General features: G+C 36.1%; 1 protein-coding gene across 1 annotated transcript in view; it reads right to left on the reverse strand.

The window, feature by feature from the left end:
- Window positions 1–23,812, reverse strand: part of CSMD3 (CUB and Sushi multiple domains 3) — a 615,639-nt gene that overhangs the window by 420,806 nt on the left and 171,021 nt on the right. The window contains 1 exon segment of the mRNA XM_070748648.1: window positions 1,817–2,128. Coding sequence (XP_070604749.1) covers window positions 1,817–2,128 — 312 coding nt within the window.

Genomic DNA, 23,812 nt, shown 5'->3' on the forward strand with positions numbered 1-23,812 from the left:
TAAAAGCAACTATTAAAATTTCTGTAATGAATAAGTAATAAGTTAAAACAAATATATATTACATTAATAAACATAGCTACAAAGCATTTTAAATAAGTTTTAATTAGTTCCTGTTTTCAATTAGGGCATCTTACAGCTTTAAATATCAGGTTAAAATATTGTACAAACACACAAACACACACACGTGTGTGTGTGCGTGCACACATTACATACACACACGTGTGCACACACGTATGTGCGTGTGTATTTATTCAATATTGTAACATGTTATTTAAAGCTGTAAAATGCCCTTGCTGTAATATATACAGTATGTAATGTGTATGCATATTAATATGTGTGCATGTGTATTCTTAGATCACATTGAACCATATATTTTTGGTTCAGATTTCAGTATTTTACCAAATCTATTTCTTATGCTGAAATTGGATTGCATGATGCAAAAATAATAATTATGATAAAGAACATTACTGTTTTGAATAGATTTTCATTTTAAAACTTCTCATTGATCACCTGCCCTTTGCTTACTTCAGAATACAATGTTTAATGCCATAGTTGTGAACTTCCACAGGACAATTTGTTATTTTGTGGAACGAGTCCATTATTTAATGAGAATGGGTATGTGTGAGAATCACTTGAAAACAAATCATTCAGAAAGTGAATTGATTCGCGCGGTTGGGAAAGAAAAAGAATGGAAACAGGTAATAGATACCATAAAGATAGAAATGTTTCAGTTGCCCTCCAAGTATGAGAATGTATATGTCCTATTCATGACCAAGTTGCATATTAATCTGCATTTGGCTGACTCAACCTTTGATCCTTCTGAGGTCATTAAAATGAGGACTAAATTTGTTGGGAACAGTATACAAATGCTATTTACATAATATGCTGCCCAGAAAGTGCTGTACGGGTAATTTTCAACTTCCAACAGTTATTGACCATCCAAAGCAGTGGTCAAATACATTTTATTTACTACCGGTTCTGTGGACGTGGCTTGGCACGCATGGTGTGGCTTTGTGGCCATGGCAGGGGAAGGATACTACAAAATTTCCATTCCTACTCCACTCTAGTACCAGCCAGAGGTGGTATTTGCCTGTCCTCTGAACTATTCAAAATTTCTACCAGAACCTGCTGAATTTCACCCGATTCAAAGTTACAATGGCAATGGAAAATGTGATTTATGGCCATTTTTTCGTAGTTATGACCTTTGCAGCATCCCCATGACTATGTGGTCAAAATTCAGATGCTTGGCAACTGGTTCATACTTAAGACTTTTGTTGTGTCTTAGAATAATGTCATCCCTTTTTGCAAACTTCTGACAAGCAAAGTCAATGGAGAAGCCAGATTCCATTAACAACCAGGTTACTAACTTATCAGTTGCAGTAATTCACTTAACAACTGTGTCAAGGAAAGTCGTGAAATGGGGCAAAACCCATTTAACAAAAGTCTCACTTAACAACTGAAATTTGGGGCTCGGATTTGGATATAAGGTGAGGACTACCTGTAAAGCACTTATGGGACACAACATAAGTCTAAATGCTATTGTTAAATGCTATTAATCTTAGTCTGCAAGACTCAAGTACGCCAAGCTTGCTGAATTCTGGGGCTAAACATGGTGAATCAGTCATTTCTAAGAAAAAGCCTTGCATATCCTACACAAATTGTAACAAATTGATCTTCTCTCCACCCCTTAACTTTCCAACTGACCCTCTCCTGTCCTCCTGTTAATGGAATCAGGAAAATATATAAATATAGAGTGTCAGTCATCACCCCCTATTGCTGATGACTAAATGGACACAAGTAAAATAACGTCCAATACCTCTATGTGTAACAACTGCAAGCGATTTAGTTCTTTCTATCTGCTCAGCATTTCTTGGCCGTCTTCTTGTGATTTGCAGGGATTGAAGGGAGAGCGAGTCCTTGAAAGTGGTGAGCTCCAGATCTGAGTTTCTGAGGTTCACGGCTTGCCCTCGCTGCTCTTCGGAAACTCTATGGCTGGTGACAGTAGTAAGACTGGATACAGTAACATCAGCAGATGTGCTAGCAAAGGTATTATCACCGCCAGTGGCCGCAATATGTTCCTCTAACTCACCAGTGAAGTCAGTTTGGGTCAAAGTGGAAGAAGAAGAACCTGTGGGATACATAGTAGCACTAGATGCTAACTTTTTTTTCTTTGGAATGGTGTATATATTGTTTTCTTTTTTAAAAAATTCTCTTGATCAAGTTAATCAAATAAAATTGACCTGTCTTTACATTTACGATACAATTTTCCATACTCAGAGAACATATGTGCAACATATCAACAAACATCATCTACCTACAACCATAGTGTTCCAAGTGGAAAAGGGGTCAAGAATACAATGCAGAACTGAGTAGCAGCAGGAAGAGGTTGTAAATAAGTTTATTTCTTGTCTCTTTTTTTTCATTGTTTTTTTCTTTTACTGTTCACCAATGACACTGCCTGAGGATGGCATGTTTTACTGGAAGCTGTGCAATTGGGGAGTGGAGGAGGAGCTATGCGACATATAGAGACCAGAAATAATTCATCACAGTGGCAACATTTCAATAGCATTTAAACTATTGTATCAGGGATCTCTGCATGGTGCAATAGTTTAAATTGCTGGATTAGAATTGGAACTACTAAATCCATTCTCAGTTACAGAAGCTCAGTAATTGACTTCAGGCCAGTCTTACTTGCTAAGATTTTTGCATAGGTTTCTTATTGTGGAAAAAAGTAGAGAAATATGGTAAAGTAAATAAAAAAATTAAAAAATGTCTTTGAATTGAGCTCATATCCTGGTACATACATGCCCATGAAAATACACATACAAGTCAATGACAATAATATAGAAGTAGTTTTACACTGGTATTTCTCAAAAGATGTTCTCTGAGTTGCCTATTAAATCTACTGTCCTACATTTAGTTCTCATTCTGTTTTCTAAGAATAGCCATGTCAGCAAAGGTATTTATTATTAATTAATTAATGTGATTTATATGCTGCCCAACTCCCGGAGTACTCTGGGCGACTTACAATTCTCATCACATATCCACCATGCAATATTTTAGCAGAATTATTCATATATCTCAAAAATCCCAGAGACCGATTAGGTCCCACAGAGTTGGCCTTCTCCGGGTCCCGTCGACCAAACAATGTCGTCTGGCGGGTCCCTTCTCTGTGGCGGCCCCGACCCTCTGGAACCAGCTCCCCCTGAGATTAGAACAGACCCCACCCTCCTTGCCTTTCGCAAACTCCTTAAGACCCACCTCTGTCATCAGGCATGGGGGAATTGAAATATCTTCCCCAGGCCTATACTGTTTATGTATGGTATGTTGTGTAAATGTTTTTTTTTAAAAAAAAAAAATATGGGTTTTTAGCTTTCTAATTATTGAATTTGTATTTTACACTGTTTTTCTGTTGCTGTTGTGAGCCGTCCCAAGTCTGCGGAGAGGGACGGCATACAAATAAAATAAATAAAATAAAATAAAATAAAATAAAATAAAATAAAATAAAAATAAAATAAAATAAAATAAAATAAAATAAAATAAAATAAAATAAAATAAAATAAAATAAAATAAAATAAAATAAAATAAAATAAAATAAAATAAAATAAAATAAAATAAAATAAAATAAAATAAAATAAAATAAAATAAAATAAAATAAAATATAAAATAAAATAAAATAAAAAAGTGATAATTTTCATTCTGACAAAGGATACCAAAAAACTATGGGAAAAATATCTTCACACAACTATATAGAGTTTATAAGGCCATGATGGTGAACCTATGGCACATGTGCCACAGGTGGCACATAGAGTCCTCTCTGCAGACACACGAGTTGTCACCCCAGCTAAGCTCCACCATGTGTATGTGTGTGCCTCCCATCGAACAGCTGATTTTTGGGTTACTGCCATGAATGCATGGAGGTGAAGCACATGTGGGAGACATTTGTGTACCAATGGGGGCAGAGGGTCACACACACGTGTGGGGGGGTCATATGTGCATGTGGGGGGATAGGGTGATTGTGAGCATCATTCACACATGTGTGGAAGGATGGGAGGGTGGGTTAGGTGCCCACGCTTTTGACACGCAACGACAAAATGATTAACCTTTTTGTTATAAGGCATAAGAATATGCCATTGATCCTTTCGCTATCAACCATACCTAGAAGTTGTACAATGGCAATACGAGGGCTACTTATACATGGACAAATTTTAAAACTTGTATGCTAGAGAAGAGGAAACAGAATCTTAATTGAAATGTTCTTTCCATGAGGGAAAAGCTATTTGCTTGTTATAAGCTATTGGTTTTAACTGAGTTCACCTCTGCCTCAAACTATTAGGTAGAAAAGTAAAAGGAGGCACTTAAATCAAATAGACATTACATGTATAATATGTATTTAGACAAGGAATAGATCTAAGAAATGTTCAACCCTTCTTAAAATATTTGCACAATGAATGTGTGAAAGGGAATATTAAGCTTCAGAAGCTATCAGCAGGAATCTCTCATATCAATATTCTATCATCACCTTCAGAAGTCATCTTCAACTAAATTAAATTGCTATTAATATCACTCTATTGTGAAAATAGAACTTTACGAAGTACAATAAGTTCAGGGGGGGGGGAAAGGTGAACTCTGAAAAAAAATAGAAATCTTTGTCAAAGTTATCTAAGATATTAATGCAGATTGATAACGATTGGAAAGTATTTATGTTATTATTTGAAAGAAGTCTAAGCTATTTTCTTCTACGCACTCTATCCATATTATGATAATATTCATACATTTCAGTTGCCAAACATCTCTTGAAAATGTAGATGGAATATCCATCCATCTGTCCATCCATCCATCATCCCTCATCTCTTATAATCTTCTGCTTTAAAACAATACTTTCATTTACTGTATTGTTAGCCAATCTAAATAAACTCTCTATTTAAAAAAATAAATAAATATTTGGAGGGGGGGGGATTCACTTCCTTTCCCGTAAACACAGGATGTAGACATTGGTAACATTAGCTTCCATTCTGTCTTGAAATACTGAAAGTGTGGTTGATAGCCTATACTTTGATTTAGGATTTTTTTGTTTAAACTTCCTGTATTTCTGCCTGCCTGATTTGAAATTTTAGGCAAGCATGACTGAGGGATGTCAAAACTTCAATATACAGTACACAAGTGGCAAATGTCATTGAGATATTGATCCCTGTCTTGGGACCCCATGTTATTGCCACTGTTCAGGTTAGAGATGAGAAAATAAATACAATTCTATACCCAACATATAGCAGCATGTTTTTCCGTGAAATCTGATATTCCAAGATTGCTAGTTACTATATTTCTATTTCTATTATTTCTATTTCTACTATTTCCTTTTCCTTTTTTCCATAAATAACATTTTAGAATGTATTCAGAATTTATAACAAATCACACTTGAAAAGCTGCAATTTCCTTCATGCTCAATGGCAAAAATGCTTACAGAAATATTTCATATGATATAAATATCCAGCAGAAGTCTAATTTCCCTTTAGCCTTATACTTTACTCATATTCCAATAACAACTGAGCCAAAAAAAACCTTCTCTTTCTCTGCTACACTTCAAATATTCTGAATGGAACAAAACACATTTTTTAAAAAAAATATTATTAAATTACTATTACTACTACTAAATTACTATTACTATTTGCTATAGATAAAGCAGCATACAAAAACTAATCTGCCTAATGAATAGTTCAATAATGTAGCATATGTAAAGTAATATGTCTCCTTTAATTTTCCATTGTGTCATAAAATGTCAAAATTAGACATTTTTCTCATTAAAAATAATCAGTTTATGCAAATCTTTTTTCTAAAAAAGATATTTTCAACTTTGCAGCAAGTACACAATGTCCCATCAAAAGCTTTAAGTATAGCATTTAATATACCATAATCCAATATCTCTTTGATCTGCATTTCCCAAGCTGAATGTAGGTTGTCATTTTGGCACTGCTAAAATGACTAGATTGTCAATGATTTGGCATTGATTGCCAATGGTTTAATAGGACCTTTCAAGTTAGCTGTTATATGACCTTCTTAATGGTAGATACTTCAGATTGTAAAAGTCCATGGTTTCAATCAGTTCAATCAGTAAACTATAAGCATTCACGTACAATTATAATTTGCTGTATGGTAAAAAAAAATGGTAAAATAAATATGGAAAGAGAAGAGAGGAAAGGGAAACAACTAGAAATATTGATGCATGACACTACAAATTATAGTAGTAATAGAAAGGGTTGTAGAACTTTTTTAAAAAAAATCACAGTAATAAAACAAGAGAAGTCATAGTTCCATGAAAACTCTATAAGAATGTCCTAGAGAACTCTCCTTCCCTTAAACTCACAAAGTAGAAATAATGTTACAGGGTTTTGCAATATTCACACACACAATATTCACACATCTCTTACATAGAAAAACACACACGCTTGGAAGGACGGGGGGAATTTTAAGAATCACACAGATTCTAGCATTCACAAAGCAATAACATCTGAATAATGCCAGAGTGCTGTATAATTAATTAAAATATACTACTATTCCATTCAGATTCTGATTTAGCAACTGTGCTATTGAAGCCCTTGCAAATCTCCTAAAGACACTTTGCCTTGTCAAAGAAATCAGATTCTTGTAAAATTATTCTTTCCGTTTGGCTATCTTCATAAAAATATGTGGTGGGCACACAATAGATACTATTTTTGTCTGCTAAACATATGATTGATATTTGAGTGCCACTTGGTGGAAGGAAGGAAGGAAGGAGGGAGGGAGGGAGGGAGGGAGGGAAGGAAGGAAGGAAGAGGAAAGAAGGATGGAAGGAAGGAAGGAAGGAAGGAAGGAAGGAAGGAAGGAAGGAAGGAAGGAAGGAAGGAAGGAATATAAAAGATTATTTCTATTATAAAGAATTAGGGTCCTGCACACGTTTTAGTCTTATTATCCACTTTTTGCATCTAGTATGTATCCATAATGTATCAGTTGCAGATGCATTATGCATTAAATCTGAAACAAGAGGAATGTTCCAACAACTTCAGGCAGAAGGCCAAAAAGGGGGAAAGAAAAATATACTCCCTTTTAAAACTGTGCTGAAGAACTAGGTACTCTACTGTTAAGTTATGTACATAAAACATAACCTACTATCCAGAGACAAAGCATTAAATATGCAGGTGTTTACATGTTGATGACTGAGGAAAGATTTACCCGTAAATATTTCAATATATTGAACATGTTTACTTAATACAAACCGAGTTGAATATTTTAATGGCTACACAACTAAGAATATGTTCAACCAGAATATGACTAACAGAAAAAGAAGTTAAGGAACATTCAATACAACAATTGAAAGAGGATGTAATGCAATACAACAAAGAGGAGCATTTAATGATTCAACAAGGATGCAAGGATTTGGGGTCCCTGATGAAAAATGAGTCAGAATAAGAATGTTGACTGATCACTAGTGACTTTGAGAAATATTTTTTGCTACTCCCTAATTAATTTTATCAATTAGTGTTTCCCTCCATTCCTTGAAATAGAACAATATTATACAGGTTGTAAATTAGGATGCAAAAGATGTGAAATGTGAGTACTGTATCTAGGGCATGTTTTATTACTTTGTCTCTTAGATGTTAATTTAAGCCATTGAGATTCCATGTCTATGCTATTTGCCTAAATTTAGTCTTCATTTAAATAGCAATTGTGGAATTAACTTAGATTTTAGGACCATCACATTGTCTCTTAGGAGCACTGTGTTTTACAATGTGATTGCTGGCAGGCATCCTACAACTACAGCCTTTATCTTTATCTATCATTTTCTTTATCACCTTTATATTTTTGTCTGTCTGTCTGTCTGTCTGTCTCTCTCTCTCTCTCTCTCATTCTACTGATCTACTGATTTACTGATCTACTGATCTGCCTGCCTGCCTGCAGCAACGTGAGAAAATATTATTTTACTGAAAGAGTAGTAGATGCTGGGAACAAACTTCCAGCAGATGTGGTTGGTAAATCCACAGTAACTGAATTTAAACATGCCTGGGATAAACATATATCCATCCTAAGATAAAATACAGGAAATAGTATAAGGGCAGACTAGATGGACCATGAGGTCTTTTTCTGCCGTCAATCTTCTACGTTTCTATGTTTCTATGTTTCTATGTTTCTATTCTATGTTAGGCTAGAAGACCTCCAAGGTCCCTTCCAATTCTCTTATTCTGCATTCTGATTTAGAAAGGATGTGTGGCCTGCCTGGTTGGTATGTGAACCTTTTTTCATCTGCCATTTCTGGAGATGAGTAGTGGCAAATAGCCTCCAAAGATCTTTAAATTAGGAGTACTGAATAGGACCCAATTACAACTGGATAATGCTAGAAGCTTCTTTGTGGTAATCCTTGGTACAATTGAAAAGACAATCACAGCAGCCTCTTCTCTGGGAAGAAGTTTGCATAGCAGAGCAGAGAAAGATGAAATATAATCTCAGTATGTGACTTTAATATTCATTGCAAACAAAAAAAAAAAGTCATTATACTGCCTAAAGTAATAGAAGCTTTTGGAGACTCGTTTCATAAAAAAACAGAGCAAGCCAAACCAAAATCCTAACATGCAAATAGGAGTTGTGTAATTACATTTGTGTTCAACAATTTGAGGCAGATGATACCTGACTTCAGGATTCAGTTGCTGGCTATAGCTGGTTTGAGAGGTGGCTCAGGAACCACGCTTGGATTTCACTTTTCTAATACATAGAAAAGCATATTTTCTATGCATAATTGCATCCCAAATAAAAATAGCAGTAAGGAGCCAATAACAAGATTGCCTCCTTTGCACATATAATTGGATTGGGTGTGAGTTTTGTAGGTCACAACATTTCAATATTATTTTATGCGGCAAGGCAGTCCTTCCTCCTCCTTTTTGCAAAGGACTCAAAAAAGGCAATGGATACTACAGTTCAACATTGTAAGGAAAATAGGTTGGTGCTAAAGTTCCAAAATCCAAAGTTATTCTTCTCCCCAAAAGTTAAAATTAATAGAAGCAGAATTTCAAGGGGACTTATGATATGCTTTCTGAGATTATTATGTGTCCTGGATAGCATTAAGATCTGCAAACTCAATTAAATGGTTCTATTTTATGAAAGGAGGCAAATTAATACCAGCTGCTTTGAAACAAGTACTGAATGGAACCCAGATAATAATAAGTAATAATAATAATTTATTAGATTTGTATGCCGTCCCTCTCCGAAGACTCAGGGCGGCTCACAACAATAATAAAAAACAATATTATAGCAAAACAAATCTAGTATTAAAAAAGAAGCATATAAAACCCTATCATATTTAAAAATCAAACAACACATACATACAAAACATAAAATATAAAGAGCCTGGGGGAAAGGTGTCTCAACTCCCCCAAGCCTGGCGGTATAGGTGGGTCCTTGAGTAGTTTACGAAAGACAAGGAGGGTGGGGGCAGTTCTAATCTCTGGCGGGAATTGATTCCAGAGGGCCGGGGCCGCCACAGAGAAGGCTCTTCCCCTGGGGCCTGCCAAATGACATTGTTTAGTCGACGGGACCCGGAGAAGGCCAACTCTGTGGGACCTTATCGGTTGCTGGGATTCGTGCGGTAGCAGGCGGTTCCGGAGATATTCTGGTCCAATGCCAGGTAGGGCTTTAAAGGTCATAACCAAACACTTTGAATTGTGACCGGAAACTGATCGGCAGCCAATGCAGGCTACGGAGTGTTATAGAAACGTCAGTGAATCTGGGATAGGCTCTTATGCTTAGAATAATATCCTTGAGATATGGAATGGGTTTTATCTATAAAGAATACAGAAAAATACCAGTTACTAGTTTGGAGTTCTTAAAAAATGATGAAGCATGGAGTTAGGGGCATGCACCCTTTCCTATCAACAATTAGATGGAACAAAGTCATTTTTAATTTAAAAGAGTTTAGTGTAGCTTTTTTGGTGTTCTCACAGCCTATATGTATACTTTTAATCGATAAATAAAGATACATGAATAATGTGAAATTTTAAGGATGACTGACATATATACAGTGGTCCTTGGACCCATCTGACTGACTCAATTTTACCTTTTTTGCAGTTGTTGTTCATCTACCACAACAATAATTAAGTGGATCAATCGTTTGTTATGGATTGGTTTTGTTGAAAACTGAAAATAAGTACCAGTTTACCAAAAATGTCTTAAAACACAGTGAACGTGGGGACACTGGAATTGGCCATAAATGCAGACAAGTTGTTAAGCATCCCCTTAAAAGTAAAGGACAGGGGTGGCAATTGGAAACTCCAGAACCCAACTACCCCTTGGAGGTAACTTCAAAAGATTGCTAAGCCACTACTTCTAAATTGAGGACTTTCTATAAAATATTTAAATTGCACAGTGTTGGGTATGGGCATGCAAACAAAAACCAAACAACCAACAACAAAAATAAAGGAGGAAAATACTTGTTTCAAATTAATTCAATTTAGCTAAAATTGAAACCCAATGTACAAGAGAAGATGAAATAATTGTAAAGATTGAACAATTGCTTGAACGACTGGATTTTCTAATAGTATTGCTGTAACCACACTCCTTTTATACATTGTGTCTTGACAACTCACAGATGTTCAAAAGTGGATCTGCCTCATTTGTTATTTTGATTACAGGTAGTTAAGATTATTCATTTAATGACTGTTCAAAGTTAAGTTAGCACTGAAAAAAGCTACAGCCTGTTTTCCACTTACAAACATCACGGGATGCCCAAGGTCACATGATCAAAATATGGACCCTTGCCAATAGACATGTATTCCCAGGGCCATATGATTATCATTTGTTAACAGGTGACTTTAAAAAACAAAATCAGTGAGTGGATAAAACCGTATTTGCTTAATGATTTTGGCAAAAGATTTTAAAATTGGGCTCAACTTACTTAATGACCACATCATTGAGCAAGAAAAGTTGATAATTGTGGACTACCAATAAAGTAGCAGGAATCCATTTCTGCTACTGCACTGATAATTAGCCAAAGAGTGGCTATCTTTTGGATCAGAATTTTTGGATTTCATTGCATCAAAAACAACAGATAAGAAGTACTGCAGAATCTGATCTACAGTGAATCCAAAATTTTGGTTATTCAATTAACGAATGGGGAAAAAAATTTGGACCACAAAACTATAAATTAACAATAGCAACCTCCTATAAGGAAAACCTGTATAAAATGTTCTACAGGTAATAAATAATTAATTATTATTATTATTATTATTATTATTATTTATTAGATTTGTATGCCGCCCCTCTCCGAAGACTCGGGGCGGCTCACAACAATAATAAAAAACAGTATTACACTGGAAACAAATCTAATATTAGAAGATAAAAAGACCATATGAAACCCCATCATTTAAAAACCATGCAACACATACATACCAAACATAAAATATAAAAGCCTGGGGGACTTGGTCTCAGTTCCCCCATGCCTGGCGATATAGGTGGGTCTTGAGTAAGTTGCGAAAGACAAGGAGGGTGGGGGCCATTCTAATCTCCGGGGGGAGTTGATTCCAGAGGGCCAGGGCCGCCACAGAGAAAGCTCTTCCCCTGGGTCCCGCCAAACGACATTGTTTAGTCCGACGGGACCCGGAGAAGGCCAACTCTGTGGGATCTTATCGGCCGCTGGGATTCATGTGGTAGAAGGTAGTTCCAGACGTATTCTGGTCCCAATGCCATTTAGGGCTTTAAAGGTCATTACCAACACTTTGAATTGTGACCGGAAAACTGATCGGCAGTCAGTGCAGGCCATGGAGTGTTTTAGGTTGTTTCAATCAATGCCTTTAGGGGCTTGAGCTATGAAGTTATTTTTCATTTCATATTGTGTTGAAGGTAGTTTGAGTTGTTTGTGAGTTTTTCTTCCTTTTTTTTATAGTATCTTTTTAAAATAACCAATGGTACCCATTTCTCCCATGCCTTATAGAAATTGGGATTCAACCTAAACCCAAATACTGACTATATAGACAAATGTCTACGGTATCTAAGCACCATTGATACCAACCAACTATTACTAACTAAATTACTATGAATAAACAAAAACAAGGGAAATGCAGCCCTAACACACACTTAAAATCTGAGGTCATATATTATCAAAAAGTCAGCCATATAGCTGACATACTCCCCCTCCCCCTTTCCCCAAACTCTCCCTCTTTCTAATTTCTTTATTCTACGTATCTCATTCTTAAACCTCCTTTTCTCTATTTCTGCTTTTTTGTGTGTAATTGATATGACTGTTAGATTATGTACTATACTCTTTATTTCTATTTTTATGTAAATATTGAATAAAGTGGGTTTTTTGAAAGACGTACTGCAGAATCACAGAAAAAATGGTTAAACTAGGGTGATAGAAAATATAGATTTTATAGAGTAAAAAAAAAGAATGTAGTTCAATTAAAATAATGGTAGAAAAAATTGCAAGCATTTTTGTGAGATTAAAAATGGCCAACCTTTTGTACTCTGCAGATCAGAAATAGGCTTTTAACAAAATTCATGTAGTAAATGCAAGATGTATTTCATCTTGCTACCATCATGTAAGCTAACCTATTTCATAAGTCTATTTTAAGTTTCTGAGCTCTTAGCAAAAAGAAAACAGGAGAGACACATGAAGCATAGGCAAATATAAAGTTAATAAATACCTAGGAAGTATTTAAATTTGACAATATGATAAACAGAGTAAGAGTTTTGGTGTGATGGCCTAGAGATGGAGCTCTTGCCTCACCATCAGGAAGCTGTGAGTTCAATTCTAGGTAGAGGCAGACATTTCTCTCTCTGGGTACAATGAGAATATATCTGTTGAACAAAACTTCACATTGGCAACAGGAAGGTCATCTGTCCAGCAAACACTCAGCTCCAATCAGTTGCTTCAACTCCACCAGCAAAGGATTATGGGGTCATTAAAGGAGATGAAAATTAAACAGAGCAAGAGTTTACACTAAAGTTTCTAGAGCACTTGGGTTTAAATAAGCTTCAACTGTTCTCCCCCCCAGCCCCATTCCATAGTCTTAGGCATCTGTATCTAACAGGACTTCAAAATGACAAAAAGTATGATATAGCAATAGCATTTAGACTTATATACCACTCCATAGCCCTCTGTAAGCGATTTACAGAATCAGTATATTGCCCCCAACAACCTGGGTCCTCATTTTACCCACCTCGTAAGAATGGAAGGCTGAATCAACCTTGAGCCAGTAGTGAGATTTGAACTGCTGAACTACAGCCAGCAGTTTGCTAAAGTAGCCTGTAGTGCTACTTTCTAACCAGTGTGCAACCCCAGCTCAATGGCATTACAATGGTATTTGGTGAGCTTTAATCATGAACCAAATTTCACTAAATTTCAGTATTCCTCAGTTTTCCCACTATTAATAAATATCAAAATGTAGTACCCTGTTTTCTCCAAAATAAGACATCCCTTATATTAAGTCAAACCAGGCTTTTGGGTGCATGGAAATAAGGTCAAGCACTTATTTCAAGATATAATAATAATAATAATAATAATAATAATAATAATAATAATAATAATAATGAGGAGGAGGAGGAGGAGGAAGAGGAGGAGGAGGAGGAGGAGGAGGAGGAGGAGGAGGAGGAGGAGGAGGAGGAGGAGGAAGAAAAGGTTCTTATTTTCAGGGAAGCATGATTTTCAACATCAGCAACTATTTATTTATTTGTTAAATTTATTTGCCTCCCATCTCATATGGGCAGCTTACTACATAAAAAGATACATGCTGGCTGGGGAATTCTGGGAGTTGAAATCCAGATATCTTAACCTTTCTGAGATTAAGAAACTCCATATTACAATATGACTAATCTTCATAAACATTCCTTGTGATATGTTAAATGATTACCATGAACATCTTTTTTTTAAAAAAAAAAACATTGTAACAAGGTACTGAATATGTTTTCCTGCAAAAAAAACATCATCCTGCTAAGAAATTGACTGTCTTTTTAACTGGCCGCAGGACATACTGATGACTACAAGCTTGATATGGGATGAAAACAATGGCACACACCAAATACTGTGTTCCATCATGTTCTAATCATTCCACAACATCTGCTATTTCTGTGCGCCTCATTTCATTCCATTTCACAGAACAATTTTCTGCATTATCTAATCTGCACCATTTTTTTCAAGAAATGGTGCAAACCTAGGCTAGGATAGATTTGCAGAACCATTTCAGACTGGCATCCTTGAATGGAATGACTTTAATGTTTTCATCTCTTTCTTTGTTGTTAACACAAAGAGTCTCTCTCTCTCTCTCTCTCTCTCTCTCTCTCTCTCTCTCTCTCTCTCTCTCTCTCTCTCTCTCTCTCTCTGTCTCTGTCTGTCTGTCTTTCTCTCTGTCTCTCTGTCTCTCTCTCTCTCTTTCTGTTTGTGTGTGTAATGCCAGGAGGAATAAGCTTGAGGAGCAGGAGGAAGAGGTGGAACCCCAGACAATAGTCTGATAAAATAAATTTGAATTTGAGGCAGAAATGTAATTTGAGAAAGCTAGTAGGAGAGAAGGGTAAGCACACGCAACCTTGCAAGATTTTTGGCACTGTAATCTTCCTTAAAAAGCTCTCCATAGCCATAGCTAAATCACTAAGCATAATCTTGAAAAATCCTACAGGATGGTTTATTACAAAACCTATGGTCATTAGCCCACAGTCATCCCCATCTTCAAAAAGGGAGATCCCAGTCCTAGTGGAAAACTACAGACCAATCGCTCTATGCTGTGTCACATGCAAAGTCATGGAATCAATCATAAACTATTCCATTACCCTCCTCTTAAAAAACTAACAACTTACTTTCAAACAAGCAATTTGGTTTCAGGAAAAAAATATCCCACAATCTACAACTACTACATTGCACAAACATATGGACCTCAAAACCTGACCAGGGCAAAACAATAGACACAATTTATATAGATTTCTGTAAAGCCTTCGACTCAGTGGTTCATGATAAAAACTACTTCTGAAACTGAAATCCTATGGCATCTTTGGGACCCCCTATATGACTGGATAATTGCATTCTTGTCAAACAGACAACAAGTGGTCAAAATAAAGAACGCCCTTTCTTATCCCATTCATGTTAACAGAATTAAGAGAATTAATGGACTTGAAGTACACAAGTCTTAAAGTTGCGAAGTTTGGGGATCCCCTGATCTGTGGTGTTTACTTTACAGAAAGGGGGACTTTGGTAGAAGTTTCTTCTGGGTTGCGACAATAAGGTGGAGTTGAATAAGAATTGGAGAACACTGTTGAAAACCTTAATGTTAAACTTCTACTAAATCATAAAGACTCTATAGGACAAAATTGATAAAATCAAATCACAGCCAGAAGCTGGCAGGAAACCAGGGCAAGTGCTGAAGCATGAATGCCATATGCTTCTGCCAATGTGCATCATCCAACAGTCAGATTGCTGCATTCTGGACCAGCAATAGTTTCCAAAGGGTTTCAAGGGCAGTACCATGGAATTTTCTTGCAGTAGTTCAAATCACCTTTGATCAGATGCGAATCACCCTCGTAATGTCCTTTCAGTCCCAATTACTGCATTAAAGTGAATCTCTTGGACATGACAGCTCTTTCCTTTCAGCAAAAACTGTAGTCCAGGAAGACAGCCAAAGTTATAGATTTTCTATCCAAAGGGAACTACAGCCCCCTGTCAGACCAGAGGACACTGGTTTGTAGTTTACTTTTGTTCATTAATATAGTAATAGTAAGAGATTGAAATTATCAAGGAATAGTTGTAGCTGCCATTTAAATGTTTATGGGATTGGCTCCAGTGATGAGGTAGATTGGATCCCAGGAGAAAAGAAAGTGGATTCCGGAGAAGTAAGAAGCAATCTACTTAATCCAGAGGTTATATGCAAGAAAAGTAGGGTGAAGACAGTTTCTCCCTAATCATTCATAGAGTATAATGTATATGCAGATCAGTAGTGGGTTCTAAATTAGTTTTGCTACCAATTCATGCACGACATTGTTCCGGGTGGAGTGGATTGAGTCTCCCACCACCACTAACTACTGGTTGTAAGGAACTGGTCCCGAACTGGGAGCAACCCACCGCTGATGCAGATAGTAGAGTCCTGGCAAGATTTTGTCTATAGAAATGAAACATTAAAAAGTGTGGAATAAGAGCCGGAGTGGCGCAGCAGGTAGAGTGCTGTACTGCAGGCCACTGAAGCTGACTTGTAGATCTGAAGGTCAGCGGTTCAAAATCTCATCACCTGCTCAAGGTTGACTCAGCCCTTCCATCCTCCCAAGGTAGGTAAAATGAGGACCCGGATTGTGGGGGCAATAGCCTAGCTCTGTTTAAAAAGTGTTGTTGCTAACATGTTGTAAAGCCGCCCTGAGTCTAAGGAGAAGGGCGGCATAAAAATTGAATGAATGAATGAAATGAATGAATGAATGAATGAATGAATGAATGAATGAATGAATAAATAAATAAATAAATAATTCTTGGATTTGGATATAATAGTTCATGCTCTACTACTTTATTTCATTCTAGCAGATTTTAATATTAACATTAATTAGCTGACAAAACAAGAAGCAAAAAAGGGAGAAGAGCAATGGTTCTTTCTCAAAATGTTTATTTCCCTATGAACCAGATTTATTATTTTTTATGATGCTTTAGCACTTCTTAAAATGTGTATATATTATTGTAACTATTTTCCAACTTTTTATCATCATAAGATGGACCAATTTACCAATATGAAATCATCTCATACATCTCCTGGATTGCTATATAGCCTCCCTTTATGGTGTGTCCATATGGATTTATATGAGGCATGAAAATCCAGGGGGCATACACAATTCTGAATTGTTCATGATTACATAAATTGAAGGGCACCATTACAATCCCTTGTTTTCATCCTCCTTTGAAAAAGAAAATGAACACAATTTCTTTCTTATCAAGTTGAAGAAATGATACAAAATTAGATGCATATGACCTGTAGATTTCAATTTGGTAAACCTATTCAAATAGTGGATTGGCCAAAAGTACAACATAAAAATAGACACATTCTCTTTTCATATGTCCCCTCAGAATCTCATTTTTGTAGAACTCAATAAGCAGCTTTTGGGTGTGTTATTTCAAATAGTTGGATGTGCTTTCCCAATGAATTGTGTACTTTGCATTTCTTCAAAGGTCTGTATCTTTTCTGCCAGATTCTAAAATGTTCGTTTTATGCATTTTTTGTCATTTATTGTGACTGGTTTTTAATTTCTTTCTCTATTATGCCTATTTTATTATTCCTTTCAGGTGCAAGAAATCAGGAGGCAAGGTGTTCAAATGATTTATTGCTTACTAATACTCTCAACAAGCATCTGAATTACTAATGATTAAAGTAAATTGGTGGTATATAAGTGTCAATGGAATTCAAAAATGGGCTGGGCTTGGATCCTTTGTGGACATGAAGAGACTGCAGACTGATGAAATTTATTTATTTATTTTATTTATTTATTAGATTTGTATGCCGCCCCTCTCCGAAGACTCGGGGCGGCTAACAACAATATAAAAAGACAATGTAAATAAATCTAATATTAAAAAAAATCTTTAAAAATCCAATTTAAAGAACCACTCATACATACAAACATACCATGTAGAAATTCTATAAGCCTAGGGGGAAGGGAAATTTCAATTCCCCCATGCCTGACGACAGAGGTGGGTTTTAAGGAGCTTGACAAAGGCAAGGAGGGTGGGGGCAACTCTGATATCTGGGGGGAGCTGGTTCCAGAGGGTCGGGGCCACCACAGAGAAGACTCTTATCCTGGATCCCGCAAAACGACATTGCTTAGTCGACGGGACCTGGAGAAGGCCAACTCTGTGGGACCTAACCAGTCGCTGGGATTCGTGCGGCAGAAGGCGGTCCCAGAGATATTCTGGTCCGATGCCATGAAGGGCTTTATAGGTCATAACCAACACTTTGAATTGTGACCGGAAATTGATCGGCAACCAATGCAGACTGCGGAGTGTTGGTGTAACATGGGCATACCTTGGGAAGCCCATGATTGCTCTCGCAGCTGCATTCTGCACGATCTGAAGTTTCCCAACACTTTTCAAAGGTAGCCCCATTTAGAGAGCATTACAGTAGTCGAACCTCGAGGTGATGAGGGCATGAGTGACTGTGAACAGTGAGTCCCGGTCCAGCTAGGGCCGCAACAGTGAGTCCTGGTCTAGCTGGTGCACCAGGCGAACCTGGGCAAACGCCCCCCTCGTTACAGCTGAAAGATGTTTCTCTAATGTGAGCTGTGGATCGAGGAGGATGCCCAAGTTGCGGACCCTATCTGAGGGGGTCAATAATTCCCCCCCCCCAGGGGTATGGACGGACAGATGGAATTGTCCTTGGGAGGCAGAACCCAGAGCCACTCCGTCTTATCTGGGTTGAGTTTGAGTCTGTTGACACCCATCCAGACCCCAACAGCCTCCAGGCACCGGCACATCACTTCCACTACTTCGTTGCTTGATCTCTCCTTTAGCCTAATCATCTCCTACAACTCATCACATATGAGTTCTCAAATTTAATTGAAAGTTGGGATATAAATCAAATAAGTAAATCCACTATTTGTACTTCAAATCTATAATGAAGATTTGTAACCAAGACTAAAGGTGGTTACCATCACTTCCACAACAATGTATGACAATAAATGCATATATCAGAAGGGCTTAAGAGAATGGTACAGGAGAACCTCTAGTAATTGTGATAATTAATCTTAATTGAAATTAAGTTATTCTTTAATGGCTTAATGGAGTAATATGGATTATTATAATTATTAACATACAAAACTGGAACCTTTTTTTACTCATTGTAGCGCTCTGGCCACTATTTTTCAATCTATTAACATATGAATGCCTGTACCAGAATGCAGATGGACTTTCAAATAGGCTTCCTATTGATATAGATAATAACATGCTTACTCCATTGTACACAAAAATTGCCATTCAGTGTTTACTAGCATTCCTTGCTGTAACAAGCTTTAACCATGGCAAAAACTGCTTAAGCTTCCCTGTGGATTAAAATTGATCTCTTAGGTAGCTCAGAAAAAATATGAACCTGCTTTCTGCATTAATTCATTACCTGAGTTTAGAAGTGACTTTCAAAAGTTCAACAAAAGACATTTGACCCTCGATATTTTGCATATAGGACTGTATACTTTTTTTTGGCAAGTTATGGCAATAATTTGCTTTTAAATACTAAATGATTTAAATAAGCTTAAGTTGGCAATAATAAAGGAAAGAATATTTCAGAAGACCACACCAGAATTACAAAATATTCACTTATTGCATTATCCCATTTCCTAAACAATTTTGCTTCCTTTTGATGAAGAATTCATATATTTAAAAAGAGGAAGGGAAGAACTACCCTATACGTTGAGGGTAAAATGTATATGTTCAATTGTTTTTGTTAATCTCCCAGAGTTTATAATGAAAGAAGTGGTATAAATGTATAAAGGATTTGTGCATATGGTTATATATTATATTATTCTGGGATTAGCTACATATATTATACACATGCATATGCCTATTTTTCTAATGGAAATCTACTTTGTTCTTTGGAATGACAGATATTAAAAATGAAACTTAAAGGCTTTTGCCAGCAAATCAGAAGAGAGAATTCATTGTTGGGAAAGATTGAAGACAAAATGAGATGGGCGCTGTAGCGTATGACATGGCTAGATAGTATCATTGACAAATTTGAACATGAATTTGGGCAAACTCTCAGAGATAGTGAAGGACAGGAGGGCCTGGCATTCTATGGCCCATGAAGTCATGAAGACTCAAACATGATTTAGCAGTTGAGCCACAATGTCCATATACAACTAGGAGATAAAGAAAAGAAGAAACATGCATGTATAAATCTAAATGAACATATTTGTTAGTATATACAGGTATGTCATAAATTTCATGACCTACCTATATCCATTCATTTCACATAATGAATTTGAGAGATAAATACGGTAATAGTTTATAATCTTAATCTAGATACCTCCCTGATATAGGATTAGTATTTTGGTGGAAGAATAACCATTATCAATTTTGGTGGAAGAATAATCGTTGTCTGCTTTATGAAGATACAATGAACCCACATGCAATCCTTACCAATGCAAAATTGTTCTCAACAGAGTGCAAAGTCAAGTTTTAAACTTTCCTCTCTAGGAAAGTTTATGATTCCAAACTGAGTGTGTCCACATAGAAACAATTCCTATAGATGCCAAAGCATGTTTTATTCAACTAGTTATAGGTAAATAGATTGTCTCAGCCAGCAGATTTTGAGAATTATAAGAAACAAGAGAAATTATTTTATATTTTGGAATCACATAAACTCAATTGGAAGAATCACCCAGGCAGGGGTGTCAAACTGACAGCTCATGGGCCAGATGTGTAACATGCAGACCACACCCACCTCAGCTCTGCCAATGGGAAAAAAGTCATAAAATGTCACACGATGGCAATGTGACCCCACAAGTTTGACCATGTGACCTAGAGGAATTTTCAGTGTGAACAGCCCATCCTTACAAAAATGTGTTTTGGTGCAGATTACTCGATTACTGCAATGCGCTCTACATGGGGCTCCCCTTAAAAAGCATTCCTAGACTACAATTAGTCCAGAATGGAGCTGAACGAGCTGTTGTAGGTGTGCCTAGGTACACCCACATTGCACCAGTACTCTGCAAACTGCACTGGTTCCCAATTGGTCCTTTCTAGATCCAATGCAAATAAGAACCAAATAAAGTGTCAGTGGGTTGGCACAATGATTTTAATCAGCTTTAAAATGAAATATGTTACTAATAAAACTTAAACAGATTTCTTTTTTAAAAAAATACCATTTTAAAAAAATTCAAAAACAATTTTAAAAATAATCTATTCTTTGGTTATTTCCCAACGAAATAGAAGCTAACATAATAAATTCTGTAATGTTCTGTGATGACCTATTGTATAGGCTTTCCATCTCGGAAACATTACAATGCTTAGACATTACAATGTTTAAACTATGTGTAGATTAAAGATTTATCGTGGTTTATATAGAAGGCTAATTTTTCTTGCTTTTTCCCTACCACCACTTTCTTCTACACAGCTATTGCAATTTATTTTATTTATTCGACTTCTATGCCGCCCAATCCCGAAGGACTCAGGGCGTCTTACAACATAATATAATACAATACAAAAAGATACAAACGATAAAAGAAGTAAAATATCTAAAAAACTAACCCTGATAAAACCCATTTATATAAAAACCAGTCAAATCTTATGCATGCACACCATTCATAAAATAAAATTTGGCCATGAAAGATGGGCAATTCATGGCCCCCAGGCCTGCCGGCAAAGCCAGGTCTTTGGGAGCCAGTAGGGTGGGAGCAATATGGACATCGGGGGGTAGTTGGTTCCATAGAGCCGGGGCAGCCACAGAGAAGGCCCTCCCCCACAGTCTCACCAACCTACATTGTTTAGTTGACGGGACCTGGAGGAAGCCAACTCTGTGTCCTCTTATTAGTCTCTGGGAGGTATGAGGAAGTGATAAAGAAATGTCTATTTGGATACCTTAACTTAACATGTCCTTAACTTGCTCACTAGCCAATTGACTCTCTCAACTCTTTTCTCTTCTTTTAAAACTTGTTCAAATTCTGGAAAATACTCCAAATAATATTTGGATACTATCTACTGTATTTATTTAGGCATAAACTTTGCTATACATAAGGCATGAACTGGTAGACCGTGCCAATGCATTTTAGTTTTGTAACCAAATGTACTATTTCCATAGTCAATTTGTTTAATTTTATAAATCTACGGATAGATGTCTACAGATTAAACACAAACATATGCATGCATAGATACACTGTGTATTTTTGTTGTGTACGTTTGTTATATGCAGGAAAAAGTAAATAAATATTGTCTATCCATCCATCCATCCATCCATCCATCCATCCATCCATCCATCCATACATACATACATACATACATACATACATACATACTAGAAATTCTGTCACTTTGTTGCATTGGGTCCTATTGTTGCCTGTAACTGAGTATCTCATCCATAGCACTATGGGATGATATTACTATCCCTTCCTATTATTTTAATAATTTAAAAGAGTCATTATTTGTAATCTAAGGAAACATTCTTTGAATTCTGGGAGATACTTTTTTGGGCATAGATATTGGTCTGTCTTTAGATGTTAAAGTTATGTAGAAAGAAGAAAAATAGTCTTATCACAAGACAAAAGCTATTGCGAATGAATCATTTCATTACTATATTACAGACAGCAGGGCCTCAGTGTAGAAAGGCAGCAATTCATATTTTAGATCCTTACGCTGTATAGCCTTTCATCATCATTATAGACGCTATATACTGGTTTGTGCTTGCCAAGGGAAAACTTAAAATGCTAGGTCTTCAACTTGCGCTCTTATTTTTGTTTCACTTGTTCTACATCTTCATTGTAGTCCCACGCAGCTTGATGTTTGCTTGGAACCTAATTCATACTCTTTCTAATTCATAAGACACAATTATTCAGTAAGAAGGTAGCAACATTGTGACACAACAGAAAGAAAGGCAGATAGCAAATTTATGAGAAAGCGAACGTCAACAGAAGCCTATTATCTTAAGGATAAAAAAGTAGGTACAGAGAGTATTTTTTTTAAAAAAAAAATGGATTTAAATCAATAGAATAACCACTGTGGCAGGACTTTGATTTCCCAAGCAAATGTGGATTGTTCATAATTTCATTCCCAACTGGAGAATTAACCTTCATAGTGCAAAGGGAAGAAAGCCGAATATGAAGTCTACCACTAAACTGCAGAAAAGTGGCAATTGAGAGATGCTGCATTAACCACATTTTGTTTCATAAAATACCCATACAGCAGAATATGCCTAATATAGTTTATTATAACATTATAGAAATAATAAGGAAAAAAATATGTGCTGGAAAAATGCTTGAAATGTCATGCCCTTTCAAATGGTATTACTGAAATACACTAAGGGGAGATTGGAGATTTAAGATACCATAACAGACTCACTGTTCTTTTTTTTCTAGGAAAAAAAACATACATACATTAACAAATGTGCTGTAACTAAGTTCACTATTGCTAAATCCTACTTAAACTATATATTGTAAATATCCATCTTCTATTATTTTTAAATATTTTAGCTCCAGGACATGATTGCTTTGTAAACTCTGAAATCAATATTGTTTTGCTTCCCTCTGATATCATTTAGTTATAAGAATTTTATTTGCTCTTTTATCTGTGCATTTTGCATCTTTTCACGCAGTTAAACTTACAATGAGTTATTTTCCTTTTGTTTTATAATATAATTTTATAATTTAATTTTATTTTGCTTTAAAAAATTAATCAACCTCTTCCCCCAACAAAGGCAACATGCATGTAGAATAGATGTGCAACCTAGAACAATAACTGGTTTAGTTTCAGTATTAGAATGCTTCTCCCTATATATGGAAGTATTGTCTAACAAGAGGGTCATGAAAGTGAATGAGTAAAGAACAAATTGAATAATAGCTGAAATCAATGTTATAGCTGGTTACGATTGGGTAAATACAAATTATTTCGCCATAATGTGTGCAAATACAGGAACGAAGGTACCTGTCATATACAACATTATCCTGGATCATCTAAACTCTAAAATATTTCAGAAAAGATGAATTCTGTATATGGGTTAATATATAAGTAATAGCAAGGCTATTTATGAATGTGATAGTAGCTGATTGTATTATGTAATAAAAACATTATTGCTAGATAAGGTTTTCTATACAAATGGGTCACTTTAGATAACATAAGTGATGAATTATTTCTAAAATCATT

This window comes from Erythrolamprus reginae, chromosome 3 (genome assembly GCF_031021105.1).
Source record: "Erythrolamprus reginae isolate rEryReg1 chromosome 3, rEryReg1.hap1, whole genome shotgun sequence".
In the NCBI taxonomy this organism is placed as follows: Eukaryota; Metazoa; Chordata; class Lepidosauria; order Squamata; family Dipsadidae; genus Erythrolamprus; species Erythrolamprus reginae.